Raw genomic sequence first — 27552 nt, 5'->3', positions numbered from 1 at the left:
TATCACACTTGTCCAAATAATTTGCCAACTGACTGGCAACCAAACCTTTCATCATCTTTGTAAATAAGGGGATGGAGGCCACCGGTCTATAGTTTATAGTGTGCTTTGGGAGTTTTTAAAATAAATAGGTGTTAAAACTATATCTGCCCCATTGGTAAAGTTCCCTGGGAAAATTGTAAATTTAGCTTCTCTTATCAAATATGGAGGATAGATATCCAGAGTAAAATATGATTAACCATATTGTTAAGCAATCTACAAAATTCTTTATACTGATGTCTTTATTTGGATTTTGCTCACACCTTTTTTAGTAGTAGCTCAAGGTGACTAACATTCGGGTACACTAGGTATTTCCCTGTACCTGGAGGGCTCACAATCTAATTTTGTACCTGAGACAATGGAGGGTACAAGATCACAAAAGAGCAGTGGAGGGCTCTGGACTGTGAACCCCTGGATATCAAAGCATTGTGCTCTACAACCTATTTATAGGGATATCAATCTGTTTAGCAGTACCAATGTTATAATAGTCTCCCTTATTTTGTTTTGTGATTTGCTTACAAATATCCTCTATCTTTCTCTTGAAATAGGAAGCCAGGAAGGTGCTCTGAGCGCCGAAACACGGCCCGTATTGGGTCATTTTTCATTAAAGTTACCATGTTATTTCAACGTTGAAGACCCTTTTGTGCTTTGTTTGTGTTGCCTACAGGTAGATCTCTGACATCTTCTTCCATAAAGACAGAAGCAAAGAATTAATTCAATCTCTCTGCTATGGCCTTGTCCTCCCTGAGTGCGCCTTTTGCTCCTTCATGATCTAACAGTCCCATGGATTCCCTAATAGGCTTTCTGCTTCTGATGTACCTGAAAAAGTTATTACTGTGAGTTGTCTCTGCGGCAAGGTTTTCTTCATTTTCTCTTTCAGTCTTCTTTGAATCTAGCTTGCCAGTACTTATGTTGCTTCATTTCTTCTTCATTCAGATCCTTTTCCATTCTTTGAAGGATGTTCTTTTGGCTCTAATAGCCTCTTTCACGTCATGTTTTAACCATGCTAGCTATCATTTGCTCTTCTTTTCACCTTTGTTAATACGAGGAATACATTTGGTCTGGGCTTCCACAATGGCTTTTAAAACAATGTCCATGCCTCATTTAAAGTCCTAACCTTTGCAGCCGATCCTTTAAGCTTCTTTTTAACCATTTTCCTCATTTTATCATAGTTACCCTTTTGAAAATTAAATGCTGCTACAGCAGGTGTCCCTTGTGGCATCATTACTCCAGATAGTAGCTCAAAAATCATGTTATGATACTGTTTCCAGCAGATCTAACACCATTACCTCTCATGCTATGCCCTGCATTCCACTAAGGACGAAATCTAAAATGGCCTCTTGTCAGTTCTGGACCAGTTGCTCCAAAAAGCAGTCATTTGTTACAGTGTTCCCAAGTCCAGTACTGAAGTACCGTGCTTGCCAGTCAGGTTTTTAGGATATTTATAATGAGTATGTATGAACTTGATTTGCACACACTGCCTCCATTATATGCAAACCTCTTTCATGCATATTCATTGTGGATATCCTGAAAATCTAATTGGCAAGGGGTACTCCAGGACTGGACTTGGAAAACGCTGATTTATTACATCTAGGAATTTTATTTCCCTGGTGCTTACTGATGTTTCTCACTGTCTGCCAACAATTAGAACGTGTATTTTAGTCCCCATTGCGATTTAGAAGAGTGGTCACATGACTGCTGATGTTTCTCACTGTCTGCTAGCAATTAGAAAGTGCATTTTAGTCCCCACTGCGACTTAGAAGAGCGGTCATGTGACAGCTGATGTAAACAGACTTCCTCCTTCTGTATTATATTAACACTGATGCTATTTTATTTTTAAGTTTGCTTGCTTTATCTGTTGTGTGGTATGCTTGTGTCTTTGCAGGTTTCGTACTGCCAGCAATTAGAAAGTACATTTTAGATCCCATTGCAATTTAGAAGCAGTCATGTGACCTCTGATGTAAGCAGATTTTCTCCTTCCATATTATATTAAAGCTGACACTAGCAGCATCTGCAATATAGCAGTGCGTGCCCGCAAAAAGCAGGTCATACTCATTGGTAATGCTCCTTGGGGTGAGCTCCTGAGGCGAGATAATGGAACTGGAAAATAAGAAGGTAGGCTTGACTTGTAAGTTTCAGTTTTACATTAGGGGAATAGAAATATTGGGGCAGGCTTTACTCTGGTGGTTTAGGAAAGTAGGGAGGCTTGGGGGGGAGGGGGTAATAGAGGAGGTTATATGCGGCCAGGATGGTTGGTGGATTATAATCAGGTGCAGAGCTTACACAAACGATATTCTTATAGACAGGTTAATATGGCTCTCCTGAACTGTCGCTCATTGAGAGGGAAGTCAGCTATGTTAGCAGATTTGGTGCTAGACGGGAAATTGCAACTTTGTTTCCTTGCAGAAAATTGGTTGGCGGAAGGGCAGGAGCGTTGTTTGACATCTTTTCTGATGGAAGAATATGTAGCGATAGTTTGTTTACAATCTTTTGGGAGGGGAGGGGTGTTCAAAAATGTTTGTTCAGACTTAGTTTATAAGGGAGTTTTAATATTACATTTGTATTCTCTGGTGATATTTTATGTGGCTTTGTTTTACTGTCTCCTATTGTTGGCGTTAGGGGAGTAGGATAAGATTTATCAGGATACTGCAAATTTGGTGGTGCAAGATTTTAATTTTCATGTAGATGATGCAGCAGATCGTAAGGCAGGACAGTTTATTGCATTTAAATGAGCAGATTACTTACTCATAATGCGGGGCATGTTTTAGACTTAGTGTTCTGGGGTAAAGATTCAGGGTTTGAATTTGGGTCACCGGAGGCTTAATCTTGGATGGATCATTTTTCAGTCCCACTTGATTTGTTATTTTTGATTGGAGTATGTCAGCAGGGAGTGAACAAAGAGGTTATGACTAGGGATTTTTCAGCTGTGGATGTAGAGGTGTTAACACCCTCAATTGATGCTTTCCCGGATAGGTTTTTTGAAGGTTCAGTTCAGGATCAGGTTGCAGTGTGTGAAGAGAGATTGTTGTAAGTGGTAGAGAAAATGGTGCCATGGCGAAAGGTTGGTAAATCGGGGCATAAAAAGAATCCCTGGTATCATGATGTAGTGTTTGTGTTAAAAATACAATTAAGAAAATTAGAGTGGAGGTGGAGAAAAGAACCTGATTGGTATTGTTAAAGCAGCTGCAGTATTACTCGATGCAAGTGAAATTGGCTAAGGGGGAATATTTTAAGAGGCTGGTGAAATCTGCTCCTATTCCAGCACAGATGATTTATTAGGTGTTGCACCGAATGAAGTTCAAGTGCAGGATCCTTGCCTAGACCCTTCAGTAGAATTGCTGGAGAGTTATTTTATACAAAGGTGGAACTGTTGAGAGAAGAAGGGGTAGGAGTCAAGGATCAAGGGTAGGAAGAGGGGTTGGAGCATTTGGAGGTTGTTGAGGGACTAGCTGATGTTGGGGAGGAAAAGGGTAGGGTGAAGAGCTTTTGAGTTGCCTACTTGGGATGACTTTAGGCAGTGTTTAAATGGATTAAAATGTGGTTCTGGGTTAGATCGGATTCCTCTATTTTGGATTTTAAAAAACACAGTTTGGGTTTACGCAGTTAAGGTACAGTATGATAGTGGCTAGTTTAGAAAAGAGATTAGTACCCTAGAGTGTAAGAAGGCAATGGTGAAGCAATGTTTGAAAGATGTTGGAAAGGACAGTAGTGATGTTACCAACTACAGACCCATTTCAAACTTATGTATTTTTACAAAGATCACAGAAAAACTGGTGTTGGGTCAACTGATGGATTATGAGAATAACTACTACTACTTATCATAGTCGAGGCTCTTTGCCCATACCAATCGGGTTTTCAGGAAGAGATTGGGACTGAGACCTTTTTGGTGTTGGTAGTCTCCGATGTCCGTAGACATTTGGATGCAGGAAAGGTCTCCTTAGCAGTATCTTTGGATATGGTTTGTTGTTGGATCATTTGATGTCTTTGGGATTGACGGGAAGGGTAACATAGTACCATAGTAAATGATGGCAAATAAAGACCTGTACAGTCCATCCAGTCTGCCCAACAAGATAAACTCATTTTACATGGTATGTGATACTTTATATGTATACCTGAGTTTGATTTGTCCTCGCCTTTCTCAGGGTACAGACCGTAGAAGTCTGCCCAGTACTGTTCTTGTACTAAGTTCTGAAGATAACATCGAAGCCCTTTAAAATTTACACTCCAGTCCATCCCTATCTATTCAGTCACGATCAGGGCATAGACCGTAGAAGTCTGCCCAGCTCCCGTTTTGTTTCCAATTACCAGCGTCAACACCCAATCTCCGCTAAGATTCCATGGAACCATTCCTTCTAAACAGGATTCCTTTGTGTTTATCCCACGCATGTTTGAATTCCATTACCGTTTTCATCTCCACCACCTCCCGCGGGAGGGCATTCCACATATTCACCACCCTCTCCGTGAAAAAATACTTCCTGACATTAGTCCTGAGTCTGTCCACCTTCAACCTCAATTAATGTTCTCTAGTTCTACTGCCTTCCCATCTCCAGAAAAGGTTCGTTTGAGGATTAATACCTTTCAAATATTTGAACGTCTGTATCATATGCTTTGAGTCATTTTTGAAGTATCGTTCTTTTTATTGTTCAGGATGGGTTTAAATGGTCTTCTTTGTTTCATGCTACTAGTGGGGTATCCCAGAGGTCAGATCTATCCCTGGTTTTATTTCCTTTGTTTGTGGCACCTTTGGTACAGTTAATACAACAATTTGAGGTGGGAGTCTGTGTGTATGTAGATGACATCCTGCTAGTAGGTTACTGTTCCCCCAAACATTTATATTTAACTGTTATGAATGATTGTTTGAAGGCTGTTGATGGTTGGTTGAGGAATCATAAAATGATTTTGAATGTGGCTTAAACCAAGGCTTGCACGCTGACTGGCCATCTGACATGTCCAGGAGTATTGCCACCTTTCTTGGAAGATCAAGTGGTTTTGTCAGATTCTTTTCATTATTTGGGGGCGATTGTGGATGCAGAGTTGCATTTTGAGAAGATGATGTCCAGGGTAGTATGAGCAGGGTTTTGTGCTCTGAAGATGCTGTGTCAGATTCAATCATACTTTGATTTAGGAACTTAGCATGTTTTTTTACGCTCGTTAATAGTTTCTAAACTATATTATGGTAACGTGATGTATTTGGGTATTCCACGTTATTTAAGAGATTGTGAATGTTACAAATTGCTGGTATTCGACTGTTTTTTTGGGGGGCGGGGGGTAATTGGGAGCATGTGACCCCTTTGTTTATTCGTTACTATTGTTTGCCGATGGAGTTTCATCCCTTGTATAAGGTTTTGATTTTAGTGTACAAAGCTCTGCACATAAACAGATATAAAAGCCATGGTTTATAGCTATAAGCCAGCTAGGGAATTACGGTACGGGAATCTTTTGTTATTGTTCCTTCCTAGGTCATTTCAGGCATGTTTGACACCTACAAGAGAGGGTGCTTTTTTTTGGCGAGCTCCAGTATTGTAGAACCAATTACCACTGGAATTACGAAATAATAAAAAACTTATTTTTTCCAGCAGACCTTCAGAGTATTAGACTGATTATGGGTGGTGTGGGGGAACCTGCAAAGATACTGGGAGATAATGACAGAATAATTTTTAATCACTTTTTGAGTGATTGGATAGTGATGCATTCTTTCCTATCACTGAATGGCATTCTTTTCTAAAGTTTTTATTATTTTATATTGTAAACCACTCTGACATTTTTTTTTAAGAAGGATGGTATATCAAGTCTTTTAAATTATTATCCAGTCAATATTGGGGTAATTGAAATCACCCATTATACTGTTGCTAATTTGCCAGATTTCCTAATTTCTGTAAACATTTCTTCATCTGTCGGTTCATGCTGTCATGGTGGACAGATTCACCATTTCCCTTTATATTACTTGAGAGTAATAATCTCTTTTCTTAGATTTTATCACTTGCTTATACAATTTTATGGCTGTTCTCTATTCAATCCTGTGAGGTAGATGCGAAAAGGATATCAATTGGTCTTTATTAGAAAAACTGCTAAAAACAACCCGACATGGCTGTGTTTCAGCCCAAAAGGACCTGCCTCAGGGTCTGATGAATCTCTGATGTTGTAGTAAAATGCTTAACGGCTAGAGTCAGTGCCTCAAGTATTTTTTCACAATACTCATGGTATTGACTCTGGCCATTTGGACGACTTTTGTTTTTCAGTGCTCCTGCCCTATTGTGGACATTGCAAAGTTTTTATATCCAGGATTCCACAGCCCGGATTTGGTCCTGAATCTTGCCATTAAGCATTTTACTACAATAAAGACCACTTGATATCTTCGCATCTACCTCACTGTTTTGTTTGCTTCTCACGTTCACATGAGGTTTGCTCCTCCTTTGTGCTTCGTTTCGCTCTATTCAATCCTATCAGATTCCAATTTGGATTTCCTCCATCTCCAATCTAATTTTCTACAAAATTGTTTCTGATTTAGCAACTCCTCATTAAATCATGGAATTCCCCCTTCTACCTTTTCATATTCTCTCTATCTTTGGTGCTGAGGGGTCAATCTCTGTCAAGGCAGACTAATGTTGCCTGTCGAGGCCTTAATTTTTATGTGTGAGAAAATATTTTGCCAACTTAGCCCTAAAAGGAAAAACATGTTGCACAGTGATTCCCAAGTCTGTCCTGCAAATGCCAGCTAGTCTGGTTTTCAGGATATCCACAATGAACAGTGTATGCATAAGACAGATTTACACATAATGGAGACACTCCACACAAATCTTTCTCATACATCTTTACTGTGGATATCCTAACAACCCAACTGGCTGAGGATCCTCTAGGACAGGTTTAAGAACCAATGACCTACCAAGTACTTATTTCATAAATTTTAACAATTGTATATACGTACCTACTTTTTTCTTCAGTGTAACAGGGCTTCTTCAATGCCTGATTAAGAGGAACAAATGAAATCAATCTTATGAGCACCTTCAGAGCATCTAAAGGGTCAAGCTGCAATTCACGTTCTTGGGCTGTGATTTCACATACGGCGGATAATGAGGCCATGCTAACTACCCTCTGAATTTGTTCTCCAAGTTTTGGTTCCTAGAAATTAAACAGAAAAAATGCTTACATAATGTACTTAATCACAAAAGAAAATTGTACCAAATCAAATAATTTCTTAAGACAATTTTCAAAAGGTTTTCTGCAATTTAATGGGTGCCTTCTGAAAATTGTAATAACCAGAGGGACAGCTCTCAGACTATAGATTATGTTACCAGCAGAGAGTGCACTAGTTTGCCCCAAACACAGTAGATTTGGAAGATCTAGCCTGCCCCAGGGAAAGAATTCAGGTGCAATATTCCAGGAGAAAAGGCGGCGAGATATGACAGAGGTCTATAAAATAATGAGTGGACGGGTAGATGTGAAGCATCTGTTTACGCTTTCCAAAAATACTAGGACTAGGGGGCATGCGATGAAGCTACAATATAGTAAATGAATCGGAGAAAAGTTTTCTTCACTCAACGTGTAATTAAACTCCGGATTTCGTTGCCAGCGAATGTGGTAAAGGTGGTTAGCTTAGCAGAGTTTTAAAAAGGTTTGAACGGTTTCCTAAAGGAAAAGTCCATAGACCATTATTAAATGGACTAGGGGAAAATCCACTATTTCTGGGATAAGCAGTATAAAATGTTTTGTACTTTTTTGGGATCTTGCCAGGTATTTGTGACCTGGATTGGCCACTGTTGGAAACAGGATGCTGGGCTTGATGGACCTTTGGTCTTTCCCAGTATGGCAATACTTATGTACTTATGACTCATTGAAAGTATAACCAGTCAGTCTTATAGTAAGGGGAGTAGTTCAGGTGAGGCTCAGTTTCCCTGAGTGACTAAGCAATATGTGCTAGAGCCAAAGAGAGGCTGGAAGGGGGAAGAGCAGCTAAATGCACCTTGAGAAAAAGCCTTCAGCCAGGTAACAGATCTACAGCCTGGAAGCACTTCCCCCGAGCAGATAAAGGAAATCATGGAAGTTATGGAGGAACTAGTAAAAAAAGGCCTGTTTCTGACACAAATGAAACGGGCGCTAGCAAGTTTTTCCTCAGAGTGTGTATGTTTGAGAGAGTGTATGTGAGAGTGACTGTGTGTGAAAGAGAGAGTAAATGTGCGAATGTGTGTGCGTGTGTGAGAGAGAGAGTGAGTCTGGGTGCGAGTGTGTCGGTGAGAGAGAGAGTGTGTGTGTGAGAATGAGAATGTATGCAAGTGCGTATGTGAGACACAGTGTGAGAGAGAGAGAGTGTGTTTCACACAGATACGTGTGCGAGAGAGTGTGTGTGTGAAACAGACTCTCTGTGAGACTGAGTGTATGAGACCAAGAGTGTGTGTGAGTGACTGTGTGACACATAGAGAGTGAATGTGATACAGTGTAAAAGACAGTGTCAGTGTGTGAGAGTGAGAGAAAGACATTGACTGTGAGAGAGAGAGAGAGAGTGTGTGTGAGAGAGAGAGTGTGTGTGTGACAGAGATATCTCCCCCCTCTGGTGTCAGGCCCCACCTCCCTCCCTCTCTCTGGTGTCAGGCCCCCCCCCCTCTCTGGTGTCTGAGCGTTACTGTGCAGGACGCTGAGCTCTGGCTGTGCTTCAAGGAACTGGCCAATCCTATTTAATAGAATGCACCTCCAACATTCTGAAGCTGAGAAACCTTGTGTGGTTGGTCACTTCTGCTTGTGACGAACCCGGAAGTACGTGGTGTCAATTCAGGAGATGGATACAGAGAGCAGGAATGCCTCAGCCATGCAGTCAGCTTCAGAATGTTGGAGGTGCGTTTTATTATGTAGGATGGGAGTTCTGTCCTGAGGAACCAATAAAGGTTACCTCCTACTAAATTTAAACTTTCGTCTGTGACAGTCCAGGTTGGTTGCCAGGTAAGAAAGTTTAAATTCCTAGGAAGTCGTGACCTGGACATGTTTTGCTGACATGACCAAAATAAAACTGTTGGACACAGAGTAGTGTTTAAGGCCTTTGGACCTTGGGGCCAGTGAACTGAACCAGACAAAAGCAGCACTCCTTGCATGCACCGTGGACCTGCCTCAAACAGTGAGAACATGACCATGTGGAGGAGTAGCCTAGTGGTTAGTGAGGTAGACTCTGACCCTGAAGGACTAGATTTGATTCCCACTGCAGCTCCTTGTGACTCTGGGAAAGTCACTTAACCCTCCATTGCCCCAGACACAAATAAGTACCTGTATATACTATCAGGCTTATTTTCGAAAGAGAAGGACGCCCATCTTTCGACACAAATCGGGAGATGGGCGTCCTTCTCCCAGGGTAGCCCAAATCGACATAATCAAAAGCTGATTTTGGGCTTCCTCAACTGCTTTCTGTCACGGGGACGACCAAAGTTCACGGGGACGTGTCGGAAGCATAGCGAAGGCGGGACTGGGGCATGCTTAACACATGGGCGTCTTCGGCCGATAATGGAAAAAAGAAGAGCGTCCCTGACGAACACTTGGCCGACTTTACTTGGTCCTTTTTTTTTTTTTTTACGACCAAGAAACAAAAATGTGCCCTAAGTGACCAGATGACCACCGGAGGGAATCAGGGATGGCCTCCCCTTACTCCCCCCCAGTGGTCACTAACCCCCTTCCACCCTTAACAAAAAAGAAAATTTTAAATATTTTTTCCAGCCTCTATGCCAGCCTCAAATATCATACCCAGCTCCATGACAGCAGTATGCCGGTCCCTGGAGCAGTTTTAGTGGGTACTGCAGTGCACTTCAGGCAGGCAGACCCAGGCCCATCACCCCCCCCCCCCCCCCCCCCGTTAAACGTGGGGTGGTAAATGTGAGCCCTCCAAAACCCACCACAAACCCATTGTACCCACATCTAGGTGCCCCCCCCCCCTTCATCCCTAAGGGCTATGGTAGTGGTGTACTGTTGGGAGGCAGTACAAAAAGGACAGATTTAAAGGATAAAACACAAAGGAAAGGGACAGGTCTCTAAAGGAGGTGAGACGGTGGAAATGAGAGAGGTAAAATGGGAAAAGGGAGCTAGGATAGGGTAAGACATAAGAAAGGAACTGAGAGTGATAAGGGAATGAGTGAAATAGAAAGAACTGGAGCTGGTTGGGTAATAGGTTTGGATGGGAACAAGTCTCTGAATAAATGATGAAAGCAGTGACTTGTGTGATTCATAAACCTGGGAAGGAGCACTGGAATGTGGATTTTACAGAACAGTCTCCATGTTTGAATTATGATGTGAAAATTCTGGCTGAGGCCCTGGCCTGTAGATTAGGGAAGATTTCTCTCAAAGTTTGTAGACTGGGATCAGACAGGGTGTGTTAACCATAGGCCAGGAGGAGGACAGCATCAAACACACCTTAGACCCAATGCGATTATTGAATGAGAGAAAAGGAAAATGTGGTTAGAAAACTTTTCATGGGGTGAAATGCCTCTTTTCTGCTCAGTTTTGCTAGGTTAGGGTTTTAGCCCTAGCTTTCTGAAACAGATTTTATAGGCTAGAAAAGGTGTTACTAATTAACAATTGGATAGCAAGAAACAAGGTAAGACAGAAGTTTTATGTATTGGGTAAGAGTTGCTGCCTATGGATTTGGGGCAAGTATTGTGATTTGGGGCAGGTATCGTTGGTGAGGCCCCATTTGGAGTATTGTGTTCAGTTTTAGAGGCTGTATCTTGCTAAGGTTGCAACAAGAATTGAGGCGGTGCAAAGAAAAGCTACAAAAATGGTATGAGATTTGCGTTACAAGACATATAAGGAGAGACTTGCTGACCTGAACATGTATACCCTGGAAGAAAGGAGAAACAGGGGTGATATGATACAGACGTTCAAATATTTGAAAGGTATTAATCCACAAACAAATCTTTTCTGGAGATGGGAAGGTGGTAGAACTAGAGGACATGAAATGAGGTTGAAGGGGGGCAGACTCAAGAAAAATGTCTGGAAGTATTCTTTCACGGAGAGAGTGGTGGGTACTTGGAATGCCTTCCCGCGGGAGGTGGTGGAGATGAAAATGGTAACGGAATTCAAACATGCGTGGGATAAACAGAAACGAATCCTGTTCAGAAGGAATTGATCCTCAGAAGCTTAGCGGAGATTGGGTGGCAGCACCGGTGGTTGGGAGGTGGGGCAAGTACTGGGCAGACTTCTATGGTCTATGCCCTGAAAACGGCAAGGATAAATCAAGGTCAGGTATACATATAAAGTAGTACATATGAGTTTATCTTGTTGGGCAGACTGGATGGACCGTACAGGTCTTTATCTGCCGTCATCCACTATGAAGAGACAGGAGAAAATAGATGAGGCTGGGAAGGGGATGAATACAGAGGGTAGAAATAGGGGACTAGAAAGCAGGTTAAAAAAAACAGGAGGAGTAGGAGGCTGGCAAAAAGAAAGAGATGGGGAACAGGAAAAACAGGGATGGAAGAGTAGGAAAGGAAAAGCTGGTAAGCATCTGAAAGGTGAAAAAAGGGAGGAGACTCAAGACTGAAATGGGAGGAGGAGGAGGAATGGACTCTATCTAAAGGTAAGAAAAACGCAGATGAGAAAATGGAGAAAAAAGATGTAATGAAGTATCAATGTCAGAGTCATATGTAGGGGAGGAAGGGAAGAAGACAAAGTGAAGAAGAAAATGGAAATGAGATTCTTTAGGGGAAAACCAACAAAAGAAAGTAGTAGAGACCAGAACCAACCTAACTGGAAAAATAAAATGAACAAAGGTACAAAAAAAATATTTTCAGATTTTAGAGAATGAAATGTATCAATTAAGTCCAGAAACTGTGTAAAGCAATATCATTTAATCTACAGGACCAGCTTCCATCTGTTGTGGGGCCATTCTCACACTATGAATCCTAACATCTGTGTGGTACAGCCACAAGATTACCCCAGATGGGGACGCAAAAGCATAAGTTGGCTCAGGATGCCACAGCCCCTTGAGCTGGCCCTGATCAATACGAGCTATTATTCAGAGCAAGAAGAGTTGGCAGATGCTGCGAGAGGGTTAAGAACCATGCCCTATGGAAACTGAGCGACCCATAGACTTTCACAGCTCGATTGGTAAGATTTGATCAAGCTGGCTGATTTTAGTAGATACACATTTGAATTAGGGATATCCAGGCTGGGTACTGACTAAATTTAATGTTCTTTCTATTTCAGTATATCAATTTTAATTACCACTAATTATGCTAATTTGTTTCTTAATCAATTATTATTTTTTTTTATTTATTTTACAATATTACATCCATTTCAAAAATGTATTAGATACAGAGAATATATAAAGCACACTATAACATAATGAATATATTTGTTCTATTTCGACCACAATCAACACCACATTATGAGGCAAGAAACTAGGAAAATCAAAAAGAAAAAGAAGAAAAAAAACAGTTATTGAGTTTAATTTATTCTAATAAGAGGAAAGAACCCCCAGTTACTCGCTAGCCGATATAACAGCATTTTTAAAGTGGGATCTCAGGTATGAACATCAGTCTTACCATGTTCTTTTGATTCAATATATGTTTGCATTTTCCTGGGGTCAAGGAACATATAATTAACACCATCAATAGAGACTAAGCATCTGCATGGATATTTAAGAACAAAAGTCCCAGGTATTGCGAGGATTCGTGGTTTAAGCACCAAGAATTCTCGTCTCCGCTTTTGTGTCTCTTTATTAAGATCAGGAAAAATCTGGATCTTGGCTCCAAAAAAAAGTGCATTCATGTGTCGAAAAAACAATTTGAAGACATTATTTCTATCAAACTCAAAAGCAAATGTCACCAAGAGAGTTGTACGTTCGATAACCACCTCTAGTGAACTCTCGAGGAACTTGGTCAAATTCATATCAGGATGAGATTGAGAATCCAGGGGTTGAGACCGAATTCCAGATATATAGCAAGCCCCAGTGATGGGAGGAAAACCCTCCACTGGGATTCCTAGGATTTCTCCAAAATATTTTTTAAGCATGTCTTTAGCAGGAATTAACGGAGACTTAGGAAAGTTAAGGAATCTCAAATTATTTCTCCTCCCCCGATTATCCAGATACTGTAGCTTTTTAGCTAGAATATCTCTATCTTTTACCAAAGTTCCTGTCAGGTCTTGAATTTTCTTTAACTCTCCTCCCAAGGCGTCAGTTCTTACTTGATTTTCTTGTATCTTCCCACACAGCTGCTCTTGGGTTTGTTTTAAACTAACAATTTCTTCTTTTATGGACGTTGTTACCTTAGTTAGGCTGGTGTTCATCCCCTGTATGGCATCCCACGGCCGCTCCAGCGTTATCACAGCCGATTTTGTTCTCTCACCGCTTACCCCCGGAGGTGCCACCAGGACAGGAGTGAGTGCAGGGCTCCTTGCACCCAAATCTGTAACCGATGTATTCTCTGGGGTTGACGCTTCCACGGGGCCTCCTCCGGTTGCTAGCGCACTAAACTCTTCGGTTTGCGTTTGCTGCCCCTCCGATAGAGAGCAAACACTTCCGGGTCGCGGTGGAGCTGTGAAGAGAGGCGGACTAAGTGACGCCGCCTCGATGCTGTGGTCCGATAGGCCAGCTACGGACCCCATCGTCGCGGGTGCTGGTGTTCTATTCATCTGGACTCCGTACTTCTCCAACGTTTGTTGCCGGAGCGCCGGGCTTCCAGGGCAGGAGGAGGACTGAATCCCTGTTTTCCCCTTCCTTTTCCCCATGAATCTTCAAGGGGAAAAGTGCCACTTACTCAGGTAACGCTGTCGGGTTTCGGGAGTTCAGAATCTGCTTCCTCTCAAATCGCCATCTTGCCCCTTAATCAATTATAATAACTTTTTTCCATGAGAATGAACAGGTCTAATCATCTATTTGATAAGGTTTTGTGGACAATAAACAAGACATGCAGTGGAAGGATAAATGCCATAACAATTTAAATAAGGATGCAGTGGATAGTACATCCTGCTATACGCCTACTTTGTGTAAGGATATAAAGAGACGCCAAGGGTGGCTCATCTCAGAGAGTGAAATTTACTACCACAATGAGTGAGACTGAAGACCAATAACCAGCTCTGGCAAATGTAAATAAATAAATAAAAACTGATATATTCAAATTCATAATAGAAAATAAAATTCTTTCATCTATTTTTGGTATTTTTCTAATTATGTTGGTCTCAGTCTCTGGTTTCTGTTTTCCTCTGGTCTTCCCTAAACTCTCTTGCCAGAGTTTCCTTGTCCATTTGGCATTTCTTCTCATTCCATGTCCACAATCCAGCATCTCCCATGTCTCCCTGTCCCTATACTTCGTTGTGCATATTCCTCCCTTTCTGCCCCTATTCTTGCCCTGTTCAGCATCTCCCTTGTGTGTCCCTATCTCGCCCTCTCTGTCCAGCATCACCCTTGTGTCCCTATCCCCCCCAGTGTCCAGAATGGCTCTTTATGTCCCTATCCATCCACTTAATCAGCATCACCCCTCTGTGTCCTTGACCTCCCTCCCCCATATCTTGCATCGCACCTTTGTTTCCTATCCCTATCCTTTCCCATGTCCAGTTTATTCCTTGACCACCACCCCACCCAGAGCTTACATCCCCCCAGTTCTCTTCTTTCCTTCCTATCTCCACCTCCATGGCCAGCACCCCTTCCTCTTTCTTCTCACCTTCTTCCTGCCACCTATATCCCCCCCCCCCCCAATGTGGGTCCAGAACTTCTGCCTCTTCCTCCTCCCTCAACAGGTCCTGGAACTCTTCCCCCATCCCATGAATTTCTTCTAGTTTGTCTAATAACAATTGCTAAATATTCTAACACTAATTTGAACACAAGTATAGGTAATGCATATTCCTGTGTAATATCTCTACCCGTAGCAAAGGAAGTTCAAGATTATTATTCAATAATAACCTTGGCTCTAGGGGCCCTATACAATGTATATACTAGTTGAACAGAAAATTTTCCAAAATCAAACCAGTCTAAAATCTGAACTAAATAATGCCACATTCAATCAAAAGCTTTTTCAGCACTTACAACAACTGTTACCTGTGGTGTAAAGACCTAAAATATAATTAATTCACTCAAATTAATTCTCCCATGACTTTACTTAATTTTTTGGCTTACATATAATAAAGCGAAGTTACTTACTTGAAGCTGGCATTCTCCGAGGACAGCAGGCTGATTGTTCTCACGATTGGGTGACGTCCGACAGCAGCCTCAGATCAGAAGATCTTCCTAGCAACAAAGTTTGCTAGCCCTCGCGTGCACATGCGCGAATCGCGCATGCGAGACCGTCTTCCCGCCCGTAGCGCGAGCGTGCTCCTCAGTCCAGTAGAAAGCAAAAGACAAGGGAAGACAACTCCAAAGGGGAGGAGGGCGGGTTTGTGAGAACAATCAGCCTGCTGTCCTCGGAGAATACTTGCTACAGGTTAGTAACCTCGCTTTCTCCAAGGACAAGCAGGCTGCTTGTTCTCACGATTGGGGTATCCCTAGCACCCAGGCTCACTCAAAACAACAAACAGTGGTCAACTGGGCCTCGCAATGGCGAGGACATAACTGAGATTGACCTAAATAGAACCAACTAACTGAGAGTGCAGCCTGGAACAGAATAAAACTGGGCCTAAGGGGGTGGAGTTGGATTCTAAACCCCAAACAGATTCTGCAACACCGACTGCCCGAACCGACTGTCGCGTCGGGTATCCTGCTGTAGGCAGTAATGAGATGTGAATGTGTGGACAGATGACCACGTCGCAGCCTTGCAAATCTCTTCAATAGTGGCTGACTTCAAGTGGGCCACTGACGCTGCCATGGCTCGAACACTATGAGCCGTGACATGACCCTCAAGAGTCATCCCAGCTTGGGCGTAAGTGAAGGAAATGCAATCTGCTAGGCAATTTGAGATGGTGCTTTTCCCGACAGACACTCCCCTTCTGTTGGGATCAAAAGAAACAAACATTTGGGCGGACTGTCTGAATGGGCTTGTCCGCTCCAGATAGAAGGCCAATGCTCGCTTGCAGTCCAATGTGGGCAACTGACGTTCAGCAGGGCGGGTATGAGGACGGGGAAAAAAATTTTGGCAAGACTGGTTCAGATGGAACTCAGACACCACCTTTGGCAAGAACTTAGGGTGAGTGCGGAGGACTACTCTGTTATGATGAAATTTAGTATAAGGAGCATGAGCTACCAAGGCTTGAAGCTCACTGACTCTATGAGCTGAAGTGACTGCCACCAAGAAAATGACCTTCCAAGTCAAGTACTTCAGATGGCAGGAATTCAGTGGCTCAAAAGGAGGTTTCATCAGCTGGGTGAGAATGACATTGAGATCCCATGACACAGTAGGAGGCTTGAAAGGGGGCTTTGACAAAAGCAAACCTCTCATGAAACGAACTAAAGTCTGTTCCGAGATAGGCTTACCCTCTACACGATAATGAACAGCACTAATTGCGCTAAGGTGAACTTACAGAGTTGGTCTTGAAACCAGACTCAGACAAGTGCAGAAGGTATTCAAGCAGGGTCTGTGTAGGACAAGAACGAGGATCTAGGGCCTTGCTGTCACACCAGACGGCAAACCTCTTCCATTTGAAAGAATAACACCTCTTCGTGGAATCTTTTCTGGAAGCAAGACTCGGGAGACACCCTCAGAAAGACCCAAGGAGGCAAAGTCTACGCTCTCAACATCCAGGCCGTGAAAGCCAGGGACTGGAGACTGGGATACAGAAGCGCCCCCTCGTTCTGAATGATGAGGGTTGGAAAACACTCCAATCTCCACGGTTCTTCGGAGGACAACTCCAGAAGAAGAGGGAACTAGATCTGACACTGCCAGAAGGGAGCGATCAGAAACATGGTTCCACGATCCTGCTTGAGTTTCAGCAAAGTTTTCCCTACCAAGGGTATGGGAGGATACGCGTACAGGAGGCCATTCCCCCAATGAAGGAGAAAGGCATCCGACGCTAGTCTGCCGTGGGCCTGAAGTCTGGAACAGAACTGAGGGCCCTTGTGGTTGACCTGAGTGGCAAAAAGATCTACCAAGGGGGTGCCCCACGCTTGAAAGATCTTGCGTACTACTCTCGAGTTGAGAAACCACTCGTGAGGTTGCATTATCCTGCTCAACCTGTCGGCCAGACTGTTGTTTATGCCTGCCAGATACGTGGCTTGGAGAAACATGCCGTGTTGGCGAGCCCAAAGCCAAATCCTGACGGCTTCCTGACATAGGGGGCGAGATCCGGTGCACCCCTGCTTGTTGATGTAGTACATAGCAACCTGTCTGTATGAATTTGAATAATTTCATGAGACAGCCGATCTCTGAGAGCCTTTAGCACGTTCCAGACTGCTCGCAACTCCAGGAGGTTGATCTGAAAACCTGTTTCCTGGAGGGACCAACTTCCTTGAGTGTGAAGCCCATCGACATGAGCTCCCCACCCCAGGAGAGACGCATCCGTCGTCAGCACTTTTTGCGGCTGAGGAATTTGAAAGGGACGTCCCAGGGTCAAACTGGAGCAAATTGTCCACCAATGTAGGGAGGTGACAAAATTCGTGGACAGTTGGATCACGTCCTCTAGATTCCCCGCAGTTTGAAACGACTGGAAAGCTAGGGTCCATTGAGCTGATCGCATGTGAAGACGGGCCATCGGAGTCACATGACCTGTGGAGGCCATGTGGCCAAGCAATCTCAACATCTACCTGTGATCTGCTAAGACGCTCGTACCCAGGAAACAAGGGACAAAAGATTGTCTGCCCTCGCCTCAGGAAGGTAGGCATGAGCAGTCTGGGAGTCTAGCAGAGCTCCTATAAATTCGAGTCGTTGTACTGGAAGAAGATGGGACTTTGGATAATTTATCACAAACCCTAGTGGCTGCAGAAGTTGAATAGTCATCTGCATGGACTGTAGAGAGCTCCTGCCTCCGAGGTGTTCTTTACCAGCCAATCGTCGAGATAAGGGAACACATGCACTCCCAGCCTGCGCAGAGACGCCGCCACAGCTGCCAGGCATTTTGTGAACACCCTGGGCGCAGAGGCGAGACCAAATGATAGCACACAGTACTGAAAATGCTGTGTTCCCAGACGGAATCGAAGATACTGTTTGTGAGCTGGCAGTATCGGGATGTGAGTATACAGTGGTGGAAATAAGTATTTGATCCCTTGCTGATTTTGTAAGTTTGCCCACTGACAAAGACATGAGCAGCCCATAATTGAAGGGTAGGTTATTGGTAACAGTGAGAGATAGCACATCACAAATTAAATCCGGAAAATCACATTGTGGAAAGTATATGAATTTATTTGCATTCTGCAGAGGGAAATAAGTATTTGATCCCCCAACAACCAGTAAGAGATCTGGCCCCTACAGACCAGGTAGATGCTCCAAATCAACTCGTTACCTGCATGACAGACAGCTGTCGGCAATGGTCACCTGTATGAAAGACACCTGTCCACAGACTCAGTGAATCAGTCAGACTCTAACCTCTACAAAATGGCCAAGAGCAAGGAGTTGTCTAAGGATGTCAGGGACAAGATCATACACCTGCACAAGGCTGGAATGGGCTACAAAACCATCAGTAAGACGCTGGGCGAGAAGGAGACAACTGTTGGTGCCATAGTAAGAAAATGGAAGAAGTACAAAATGACTGTCAATCGACAAAGATCTGGGGCTCCACGCAAAATCTCACCTCGTGGGGTATCCTTGATCATGAGGAAGGTTAGAAATCAGCCTACAACTACAAGGGGGGAACTTGTCAATGATCTCAAGGCAGCTGGGACCACTGTCACCACGAAAACCATTGGTAACACATTACGACATAACGGATTGCAATCCTGCAGTGCCCGCAAGGTCCCCCTGCTCCGGAAGGCACATGTGACGGCCCGTCTGAAGTTTGCCAGTGAACACCTGGATGATGCCGAGAGTGATTGGGAGAAGGTGCTGTGGTCAGATGAGACAAAAATTGAGCTCTTTGGCATGAACTCAACTCGCCGTGTTTGGAGGAAGAGAAATGCTGCCTATGACCCAAAGACCACCGTCCCCACTGTCAAGCATGGAGGTGGAAATGTTATGTTTTGGGGGTGTTTCTCTGCTAAGGGCACAGGACTACTTCACCGCATCAATGGGAGAATGGATGGGGCCATGTACCGTACAATTCTGAGTGACAACCTCCTTCCCTCCGCCAGGGCCTTAAAAATGGGTCGTGGCTGGGTCTTCCAGCACGACAATGACCCAAAACATACAGCCAAGGCAACAAAGGAGTGGCTCAGGAAGAAGCACATTAGGGTCATGGAGTGGCCTAGCCAGTCACCAGACCTTAATCCCATTGAAAACTTATGGAGGGAGCTGAAGCTGCGAGTTGCCAAGCGACAGCCCAGAACTCTTAATGATTTAGAGATGATCTGCAAAGAGGAGTGGACCAAAATTCCTCCTGACATGTGTGCAAACCTCATCATCAACTACAGAAGACGTCTGACCGCTGTGCTTGCCAACAAGGGTTTTGCCACCAAGTATTAGGTCTTGTTTGCCAGAGGGATTAAATACTTATTTCCCTCTGCAGAATGCAAATAAATTCATATACTTTCCACAATGTGATTTTCCGGATTTAATTTGTGATGTGCTATCTCTCACTGTTACCAATAACCTACCCTTCAATTATGGGCTGCTCATGTCTTTGTCAGTGGGCAAACTTACAAAATCAGCAAGGGATCAAATACTTATTTCCACCACTGTAAGCATCCTTTATGTCCAGAGAGTATAGCCAATCATTTTTCTGAATCATGGGTAGAAGGGTGCCCAGAGAAAGCATCCTGAACTTTTCTCGGACCAGATATTTGTTCAGGGCCCTTAGGTCTAGGATGGGACGCATCCCCCGTTTTCTTTTCCACAAGGAAGTACCTGGAATAGAATCCCAGCCCTTCCTGCCCCGGTGGCATGGGCTCGACCACATTGGCGCTGAGAAGGGCGGAAAGTTCCTCTGCAAGTACCTGCCCATGCTTGAAGCTGAAGGATTGAGCTCCCGGTGGACAATTTGGAGGTTTGGAGATCAAATTGAGGGAGTATTCTAGCCGTACTATTTGGAGAACCCACCGGTCGGAGGTTACAAGAGGCCACCTTTGGTGAAAAAACTCCAACCTCCCTCCTACCGGCAGATCGTCCAGCACGGACACTTTTATATTGGCTATGCTCACCTGGAGCCAGTCAAAAGCCCGTCCCTTGCTTTTGCTGGGGAGCTGCAGGGGCCTGTTGAGGCGCACGCTGTTGACGTGAACGAGTGCGCTGGGGCTTAGTCTGAGCAGGCTGGCGGGTAGGTTGATTGTACCTACGCTTATTATAAGTGTAGGGAGCATTCCTCCTCCCCCCATAAAAACGTCTACCTGATGAGGTAGATCCTGAAGGCGCCCGTGGGAGAGTTTGTCGAATGCGGTGTCCCGCTGGTGGAGCTGTTCTACCACCTGTTCGACCCGCTCACCAAAAATGTTATCCCCCCGGCAAGGAGCATCCGCAATCCGCTGCTGGACTCTATTCTCCAGGTCAGAGGCACGCAGCCATGAGAGTCTGCACATCAGTATACCTTGAGCAGCGGCCCTGGACGCAACATCAAAAGTGCCGTAAACACCCCTGGACAGGAATTTGTGACACGCCTTCAGCTGCCTGACCACCTCCTGAAAAGGCTTGGCCTGCTCCGACGGGAGCTTATAGACCAAGTCCGTCAGCTCCCTCACATTGTTCCGCAAGTGGATGCTCGTGTAGAGCTGGTACGACTGAATCTTGGACACGAGCATAGCAGAATGGTAGGTCTTCCTCCCAAAAGAGTCCAGAGTCCTAGACTCCCGCCCCAGGGGCGCCGAGGCGTAATCCCTAATACTCTTGACTTTCTTGAGAGCCAGATCCACAACTCCAGAGTCATGAGGCAACTGGGTCTTCATCAACTCTGGGTCCCCGTGGATCCGATACTGGGACTCGATCTTTTGGGGAGTAGTGGGATTACTTAAGGGTTTCGTCCAGTTCGCCATCAATGTCTGCTTCAGGACATTATGAAGGGGAACAGTGGATGACTCCTTAGGTGGTGAAGGATAGTCCAGGACCTCAAACATGTCAGCCCTGGGCTCATCCTCAGTAACCACTGGGAAGGGAATGGCCGTAGACATTTCCCGGAGAAATGACGAGAAAGACAGACTCTCAGGGGGAGAAAGTTTTCTCTCTGGCGAAGGAGTGGGATCAGAGGGAAGACCACAAGACTCCTCATCAGAGAACTATCTGGGGCCTTCCTATGCCTCCCACGAGGCCAAACCTTCGGTATCGGACCCCAGTTCTCGAACTTCGGTCCGAAGCCAAGCCCGTCTCGACGCCGAGGAACTAAGTCCTCTATGGCAATGTCGAGAAGACTCCCTCGCTGCCGGCGATGAAGCTTCCTCCAGCGACGTCGACCGGGAGTCAACTTGGGTGGCAGCGGACGCCGATGCCGCAAGCGCTACCAGCGTCGCAGTCCTCACCACGGGGGGGGGGGAGCCAACCGCCGAAATCTCTCGACGGTACCGACGGCGCAAGCACCGGCGGTACCTAAACAGATGGCCGCAGCAGTCCTTTCCAGAATCCCTGGAAGTATGGCTCAGAGGCACTCGTCTAGAGTGTCCATCGAGCAAGGCGACGAGGACAGAATCTGCCTGGGGCGCGGAGGCGGTACCGGGCTGTCCGGAGAAGAGTGCATCAACACCTCCTGAATAGAGGGTGAGCAGTCCTCTCGGCGTCGACGCTTTCCGGGTGCCGATTCCCTCGGTGCCCCAGAGCTCTCGGTTCCATGACGGGACGGGAAGGTGACCGAAGATGGTGCTTCTTCGCCTTCGCTCGAAGCACGTCAGCGGTACCTCCCGGTACAGACTAGGAGGACGAGGAATCCACACGTCTCCTCGGGGCCGGGTCCGAAGGAGGTCGGTCCCGGGGGGCCTGTACCCCAGGAGCCCTCGAGGCAGGTGGAGACCCACTCGATGGCTCACTGCTACCAGCGTGGGATCTCTGGACAGCCATCACCTGCGCTCCGGATGTCGATGCACCCTCCGATGCCGACATTGATACAGTCGATGACCTCGGTACCACTGGCTCCGTCGACGTCGAAGGACCGGACTGGGCTCCGAACAACAGGTTCCACTAAGCCGATCTCGCCGCCCGGGTCCTCTTTTTTAGCTGAAGACACAGTGTGCAGGTGTTGGGACGATGACCAGACCCCAAATACTGAAGACAAGAGACGTGCGTATCAGTGAGCGATATTGTCCAGTTGCACCATGTGCACTTCTTGAAACCGCTGGCAGGCTTAGAGGACAAGGGCGGAAAAATCACGCCGCCAAGCTCAAAATTCGCGATGGTGCCAAAAAGGAAGACACTAAAACAGGAAAAAACCCGCACGGGCGGCCAAAATGGCCGTTCACGACAAAGAAAGGAAACTTACAGGCAAAACTAAAGAAATAGAGGAAACCTTTTTTTTTAACACAGAAAACACGAGCGAACTCAAACAACATGCCGAAACTCGGCGAAAACGCAGCGAGGGCCTCTCTGGGACACAGAACCGCCGTAAAACAGCCGTCCTGAGCCGCAGAAAAAAAAAGACTGAGGAGCACGCTCGTGATACGGGCGGGAAGACGGTTCGCGCATGTGCATGCGAGGGCTAGCAAACTTTTTTGCTAGGAAGATCTTCCGATCTGGGGCTGCCATCGGACGTCACCCAATCGTGAGAACAAGCAGCCTGCTTGTCCTCGGAGAATGAATTCTACATTCCACTCAGTGGCCCATCACTGATACACAATGGCTAAAATTCTCCCTCCTGAGGTTCTATGAAGAACACTACTACTACTATTTATCATTTCTACTATTTTTATATCATTCACGGGCCCAGCCAGCCTGATCAACAAAAGCCTGTTTGTCTGAAACACATGAGTTTGAGTCAAAAGGCCAGCCAGATATTTCAAAAGAATTACACAGCTTTGTGAACACAAGTGATATTAATGGATCGTGAGATTTGTCTCAGGAGAGAATTGATTAGATTGATGAAGATAACCAAGAAAATAGCTGAATATGATGGGCACTGATCATTAGAGAGCCACAGTTTAAAGCATTTTAATAATTACCTTCTCATCACTGATCTTCTCAAGATTCTGAAGTGAAGCATTTACTAAAGAAAAGATGAATCTCTGGACAGATGGTCCTCTTTTCCAACCAATATGGGAACATACATTCACCATTTCTGACAGTACTGATAAGTATAAATTACAGCGATCCAAATCTGAAACCTGAAGTAGAGAAATTTCTCAATAACAATGGAATTACCACATTTGGAACAGACACATGAAAAATTCAACTCTATTTCTATATGAACTAAATGTACCCCCTTTTTTACTAGCAAAATAATTTTACCTAAATTTAAATTTTGTATTAAGTATTATTTGCTTACTAATTAATTTAATTAGTTAATTAATTAATTAAAACTACAGCCTAAACCATGAAATGGTTCTGGATTTGCTATGCCTTTCAACTAAGAAATCTCAGCCACAGAATTTTTAAAACCAGAAGTGAATTATCATAAAGCCTGTCTGTTTTATACTACATTAAGCTTTGGTATTCTGATATGGAAGAAAAAGTTTTTTTAAAGGAAATATTAAATAAATTCCAGAACAACAGAATAACCCTTTGTTTACAAAGACACGCTAGCAGCTGCTAGTGTGCTAATGCTGACATAACCCATTCACTTTGAATGGGCTGTGTTGGCATTGAAACACGGCTTTATAAACAGAAGGATATGTGTTTAGCACACATTAATTTCATTTATCAATTAAATAATCGTGTCTACATTTAACCATAGGCCAATGCATTGAGGATTTTTTAGAAGCATCTCCATTACACATACTGACTTGCATACATGTGTGATTTCAGAAAGCCACTATTTACATGTGGAGATCCCCACCACTACACCTACTACTACTAATCATTTCTATAGTGCTACTAGACATACTCAGAGATTTCAAGGGGGCCTGGTTTGGATGGCACAAAAATCTACACATTATATTCCCCATTTTAGAAAGAAAATACATGTTTCTAGGGGGGAAAAAACGTCCCCGATGTATTTAATACCATCTCAAAGGCAAGCATAGATTATTTTTATAAAAGCTCATTTCAGCCACAGCTTTGTACAAGGGATAAAGGGATTCTCATTAATCCTCCATTGTTTATTTCCACCTCCAAAATGAAGAAAAATAAGAATTGCAGCCTCAGTACTACAACTGATTGCACTGTTGTGTCTAGTTTTCTGGAATGGGTCAGCTACACATGGAAGTGGCCTAAAAGAGAGTCTTCTACATAATAGCTGCCGGGTTTGTGCCGCTTATAGTTTTCCGTGTGTATATTTGTAAACAGTTGCTCCCTCTATGTATGCTAGCAAATACATGACTCATGTGTGTCCTTAGAGGTATTTTACAAAGGGATTTGTGTTCTGCAGAGCCTTCGTTAAATACAATTGAAGTTGAGTACGTCCTGGCATGGATATCTAAATTCTGATACTAACATTTATGTAAAATGGGTGCTATATATGCTCTTGCATGTGTCCTAAATAACCTACCCTCATATGAAAAAATTTCTCCTTGCTTCTGATTTACATTCTTAGTTCCAAAGGATGGGAATAGTGTAGCCTGCAAGGCTCTCAGCATTAAGAGATGAGTCTGATCTATGGAAACAATTCAACAAAAAGAAGCACAATAGGGTCTTCAAGACTGGAGGAATGGTACAATCTTTAATAAGAATGAACCAACACGGGCCGTGTTTCGGTGCAACGTGTGCCTGCCTCAGGGGTCAAGGCCAATGTTCTTTAAGGTGAACAAATATCTGAAATTGTCCTTTGGTAAACAGATTGGATGTCGTGAGCCCCCTTTTCCCGAAAGCAGCTGACGCTCTTGTGAGTTGTACTCTAAACTCCATCATTCTGTTATGTTCCAATCCGCTCTTCTCTCTCTCAGCCACAGCGAAGGCAGCACTTGCTGCTCCAGTATCGGCCGCCGACATCAGAGCCATAGCTGTGTGCATCACATCATTTATTTATTTGTTGCATTTGTATCCCACATTTTCCCACCTATTTGCAGGCTCAATGTGGCTTACATTATGCCATAAAGGTGATCACCATTTGCAGGGTGAGAAATACAAAGTGGTATTGCATTAGGGCTCATATTTAGTAAAGTATAGAGTATCATCCCACACTTACTAAGAACATCGCAGCCACAACATGCACACGCCCTCATGACATCCAATCTATTTACCAAGGGATAATTTGAGATATTTGTTCACCATAAAGAACATTGACCTTGACCCCTGAGGCAGACGCATGTTGCGCCGAAACACAGCCCATGTTGGGTCTGTCTTATTAAAGATTGTTACCATTGCTCCAGCCTTGATGACCCTATTGTTGTCTTGATTTTTATAACTTTGGACCCCCTCTTGTTACATAGAAACAGTTCCTCAGCTGGCCTTGCTAGAGAGACAGAGGAGCTTATATTTGAAAAAGAAAAACATCTAATAAGTGGCATAAAGCAGCATCTGGATGTTTTTCCTCACAAAAACGTCCTAATCAGTATTTTCAAAAACTATTTTCAAGACGTTTTTCTATGCTGTTCTTCTGCAGTGCATCCAAATTTCAAGGGGGTGTGTCAGGGGCATGTTAAGTGCAGGATCTGGATGTTCCTGACTTGGACGTTTTTCAGCCATAATGGAACAAAACAAAATAGTCCAGGACTAAAGCTAAGACGTTTTGGTCTAGAACTGTTTTCAGACTGAATAAGGCACAAAAAGGTGCCCTAAATGACCAGATGAATCAGGGGTGACCTGTAATAACCCCCCAAGTGGTCAATGACCCCCCCCTCTCCCACCCCCCAAAAATGTGAATAAAAATATGACTTACCAGCCTCTATGACAGCCTCAGAAAGTCAGGTCCATTAGAGCAGTATGCAGGTACCTGTTGTGGTTGGTGAATCCACTATGGAGTGGAGGACTCAGATTCCTATATCCCTATACCTGTCCACTTGTGATAGAAACTGTGACCTCTCCCAAAGTCACCAAAATTCTACTGTACCCACATATAGGTGCACCCTTCACCTATAAAGGCTACTGTAGTGGTGTACAGTTGAGGATTGTGAGTTTTGGATATAGGTGCCCCCTTCACCTATAAGGGCTATTGTAGTGCTATACAGTTGGGGGGGGGGGGGGGGTAGTGGGTTTTGGAGGGCTCAGGGAACAAGATAAGGGACCAAAGCATTTGCCCTCTAGGTGCCCCATTGCTCTCCTGGGATGTCTGGAGGACCAGTCTATTAAAAATGCTGCCTCCTCCTACATTCCAATGCCATGAATCTCTATGTTTTGCACTTATTCAAAATGTTTTTTTTCCAGAAATGGACCAAAAAACAAAACGTCTACCTTGTTCGAAACAGTACTTTCAAATTAAAAAAAAAAAAAAAAAAAGATAGACATTTTTCCCCCCAAAATAACCTTCTTTCCTATTCGGATTTTGGACATTTTGTGCAAAATGTCCAAAATTGGAATTAGACGTCATATCAAAAAAGCCCCTCAGAGTCTCACGGATGCCTGTCACTCTACCTGGGCCACCACATATCATAATCTAAGGTAGAAAAAGCTACAGACTTAACTTCATTTAATATTACTTTTCTATTGGTAAAAATATTTCACACAGAGTTTAGGGTCAGATGATCTAAACAACTTCGTATTTTGAGCCTATGGAAAAAAAAATATTTGTACACAGAGCCCTTATTTTATGTAATGTGTAATGTAATTTATTCATTTGATTTACCATTCCTCTAAGCAGTTGTTTTATGTTTTACAGCTGCTAATTGCCAATTAAGAGCACAACATTTGTTTTTTATAATATGGCTGAACTACAGGCTACAAATAAAGATTTAATTTAATTAGCTACAAGAACCTGGCGTAAGTGATCACCATATGACGTCCAAATACAAATAAAATCTTGCACTACATACCTCCATTTAGTTATAGAAATTTAAACAGTAAAGTATAGAAGTCACAAATACAATATGCAGATTTTTATTACCAAGAACAATTTTCAGAAGCCATTAACTGGGTAAATTGGCTCTTAGAGATAAGCTAGATGCATGCTTTTAACAGAACAAAAACTGGGAAGTTTAGATGTATTGTTAAGTCAAAAGAGGGAAACAGTGCATGCACATCAGATTTTCAAATTTACACACATTGTTTTGAAAGGAAAAAGCAGGTGCAAAATTCTGAAGGTATATTTTCCATTGAGAACAAGATTAAAATTCCCAAGTAAAATTGCCCAAGAACCTTACATCTTGCGTGCCTGCAAGGCACTTTTGAAAACTGTCCCATTATTATTCCTTTGTATGGCACTACTAGAAGTACACAGACAGGTTATTTAAAGCACAGTGAATGTAACTGCAGTTTATGCTTACAGTACTTAGCTCACTAGTCAGCCTTCTGAGTATGAATTCCCAAACACTTGCAGCAGCAGACATAACAGAGTCCCAGAGAAAATTCAATACCGCATCTAGAAAAGAAA

General features: G+C 43.8%; 1 protein-coding gene across 1 annotated transcript in view; it reads right to left on the bottom strand.

Moving 5' to 3' along the window:
• Positions 1-27552, bottom strand: part of TARBP1 (TAR (HIV-1) RNA binding protein 1) — a 919966-nt gene that overhangs the window by 468199 nt on the left and 424215 nt on the right. The window contains exons 13-15 of the mRNA XM_030198123.1: positions 27446-27540; positions 23093-23254; positions 6962-7155 (exon numbers count right to left, since the gene is read on the bottom strand). Of these exons, the coding sequence (XP_030053983.1) occupies positions 6962-7155; positions 23093-23254; positions 27446-27540 (451 nt within the window). The remainder of the gene's footprint in view (positions 1-6961; positions 7156-23092; positions 23255-27445; positions 27541-27552) is intronic.

This window comes from Microcaecilia unicolor, chromosome 3, assembly GCF_901765095.1.
Source record: "Microcaecilia unicolor chromosome 3, aMicUni1.1, whole genome shotgun sequence".
Taxonomy (NCBI): Eukaryota; Metazoa; Chordata; class Amphibia; order Gymnophiona; family Siphonopidae; genus Microcaecilia; species Microcaecilia unicolor.
This window is presented reverse-complemented; position numbering and strand designations above follow the sequence as displayed.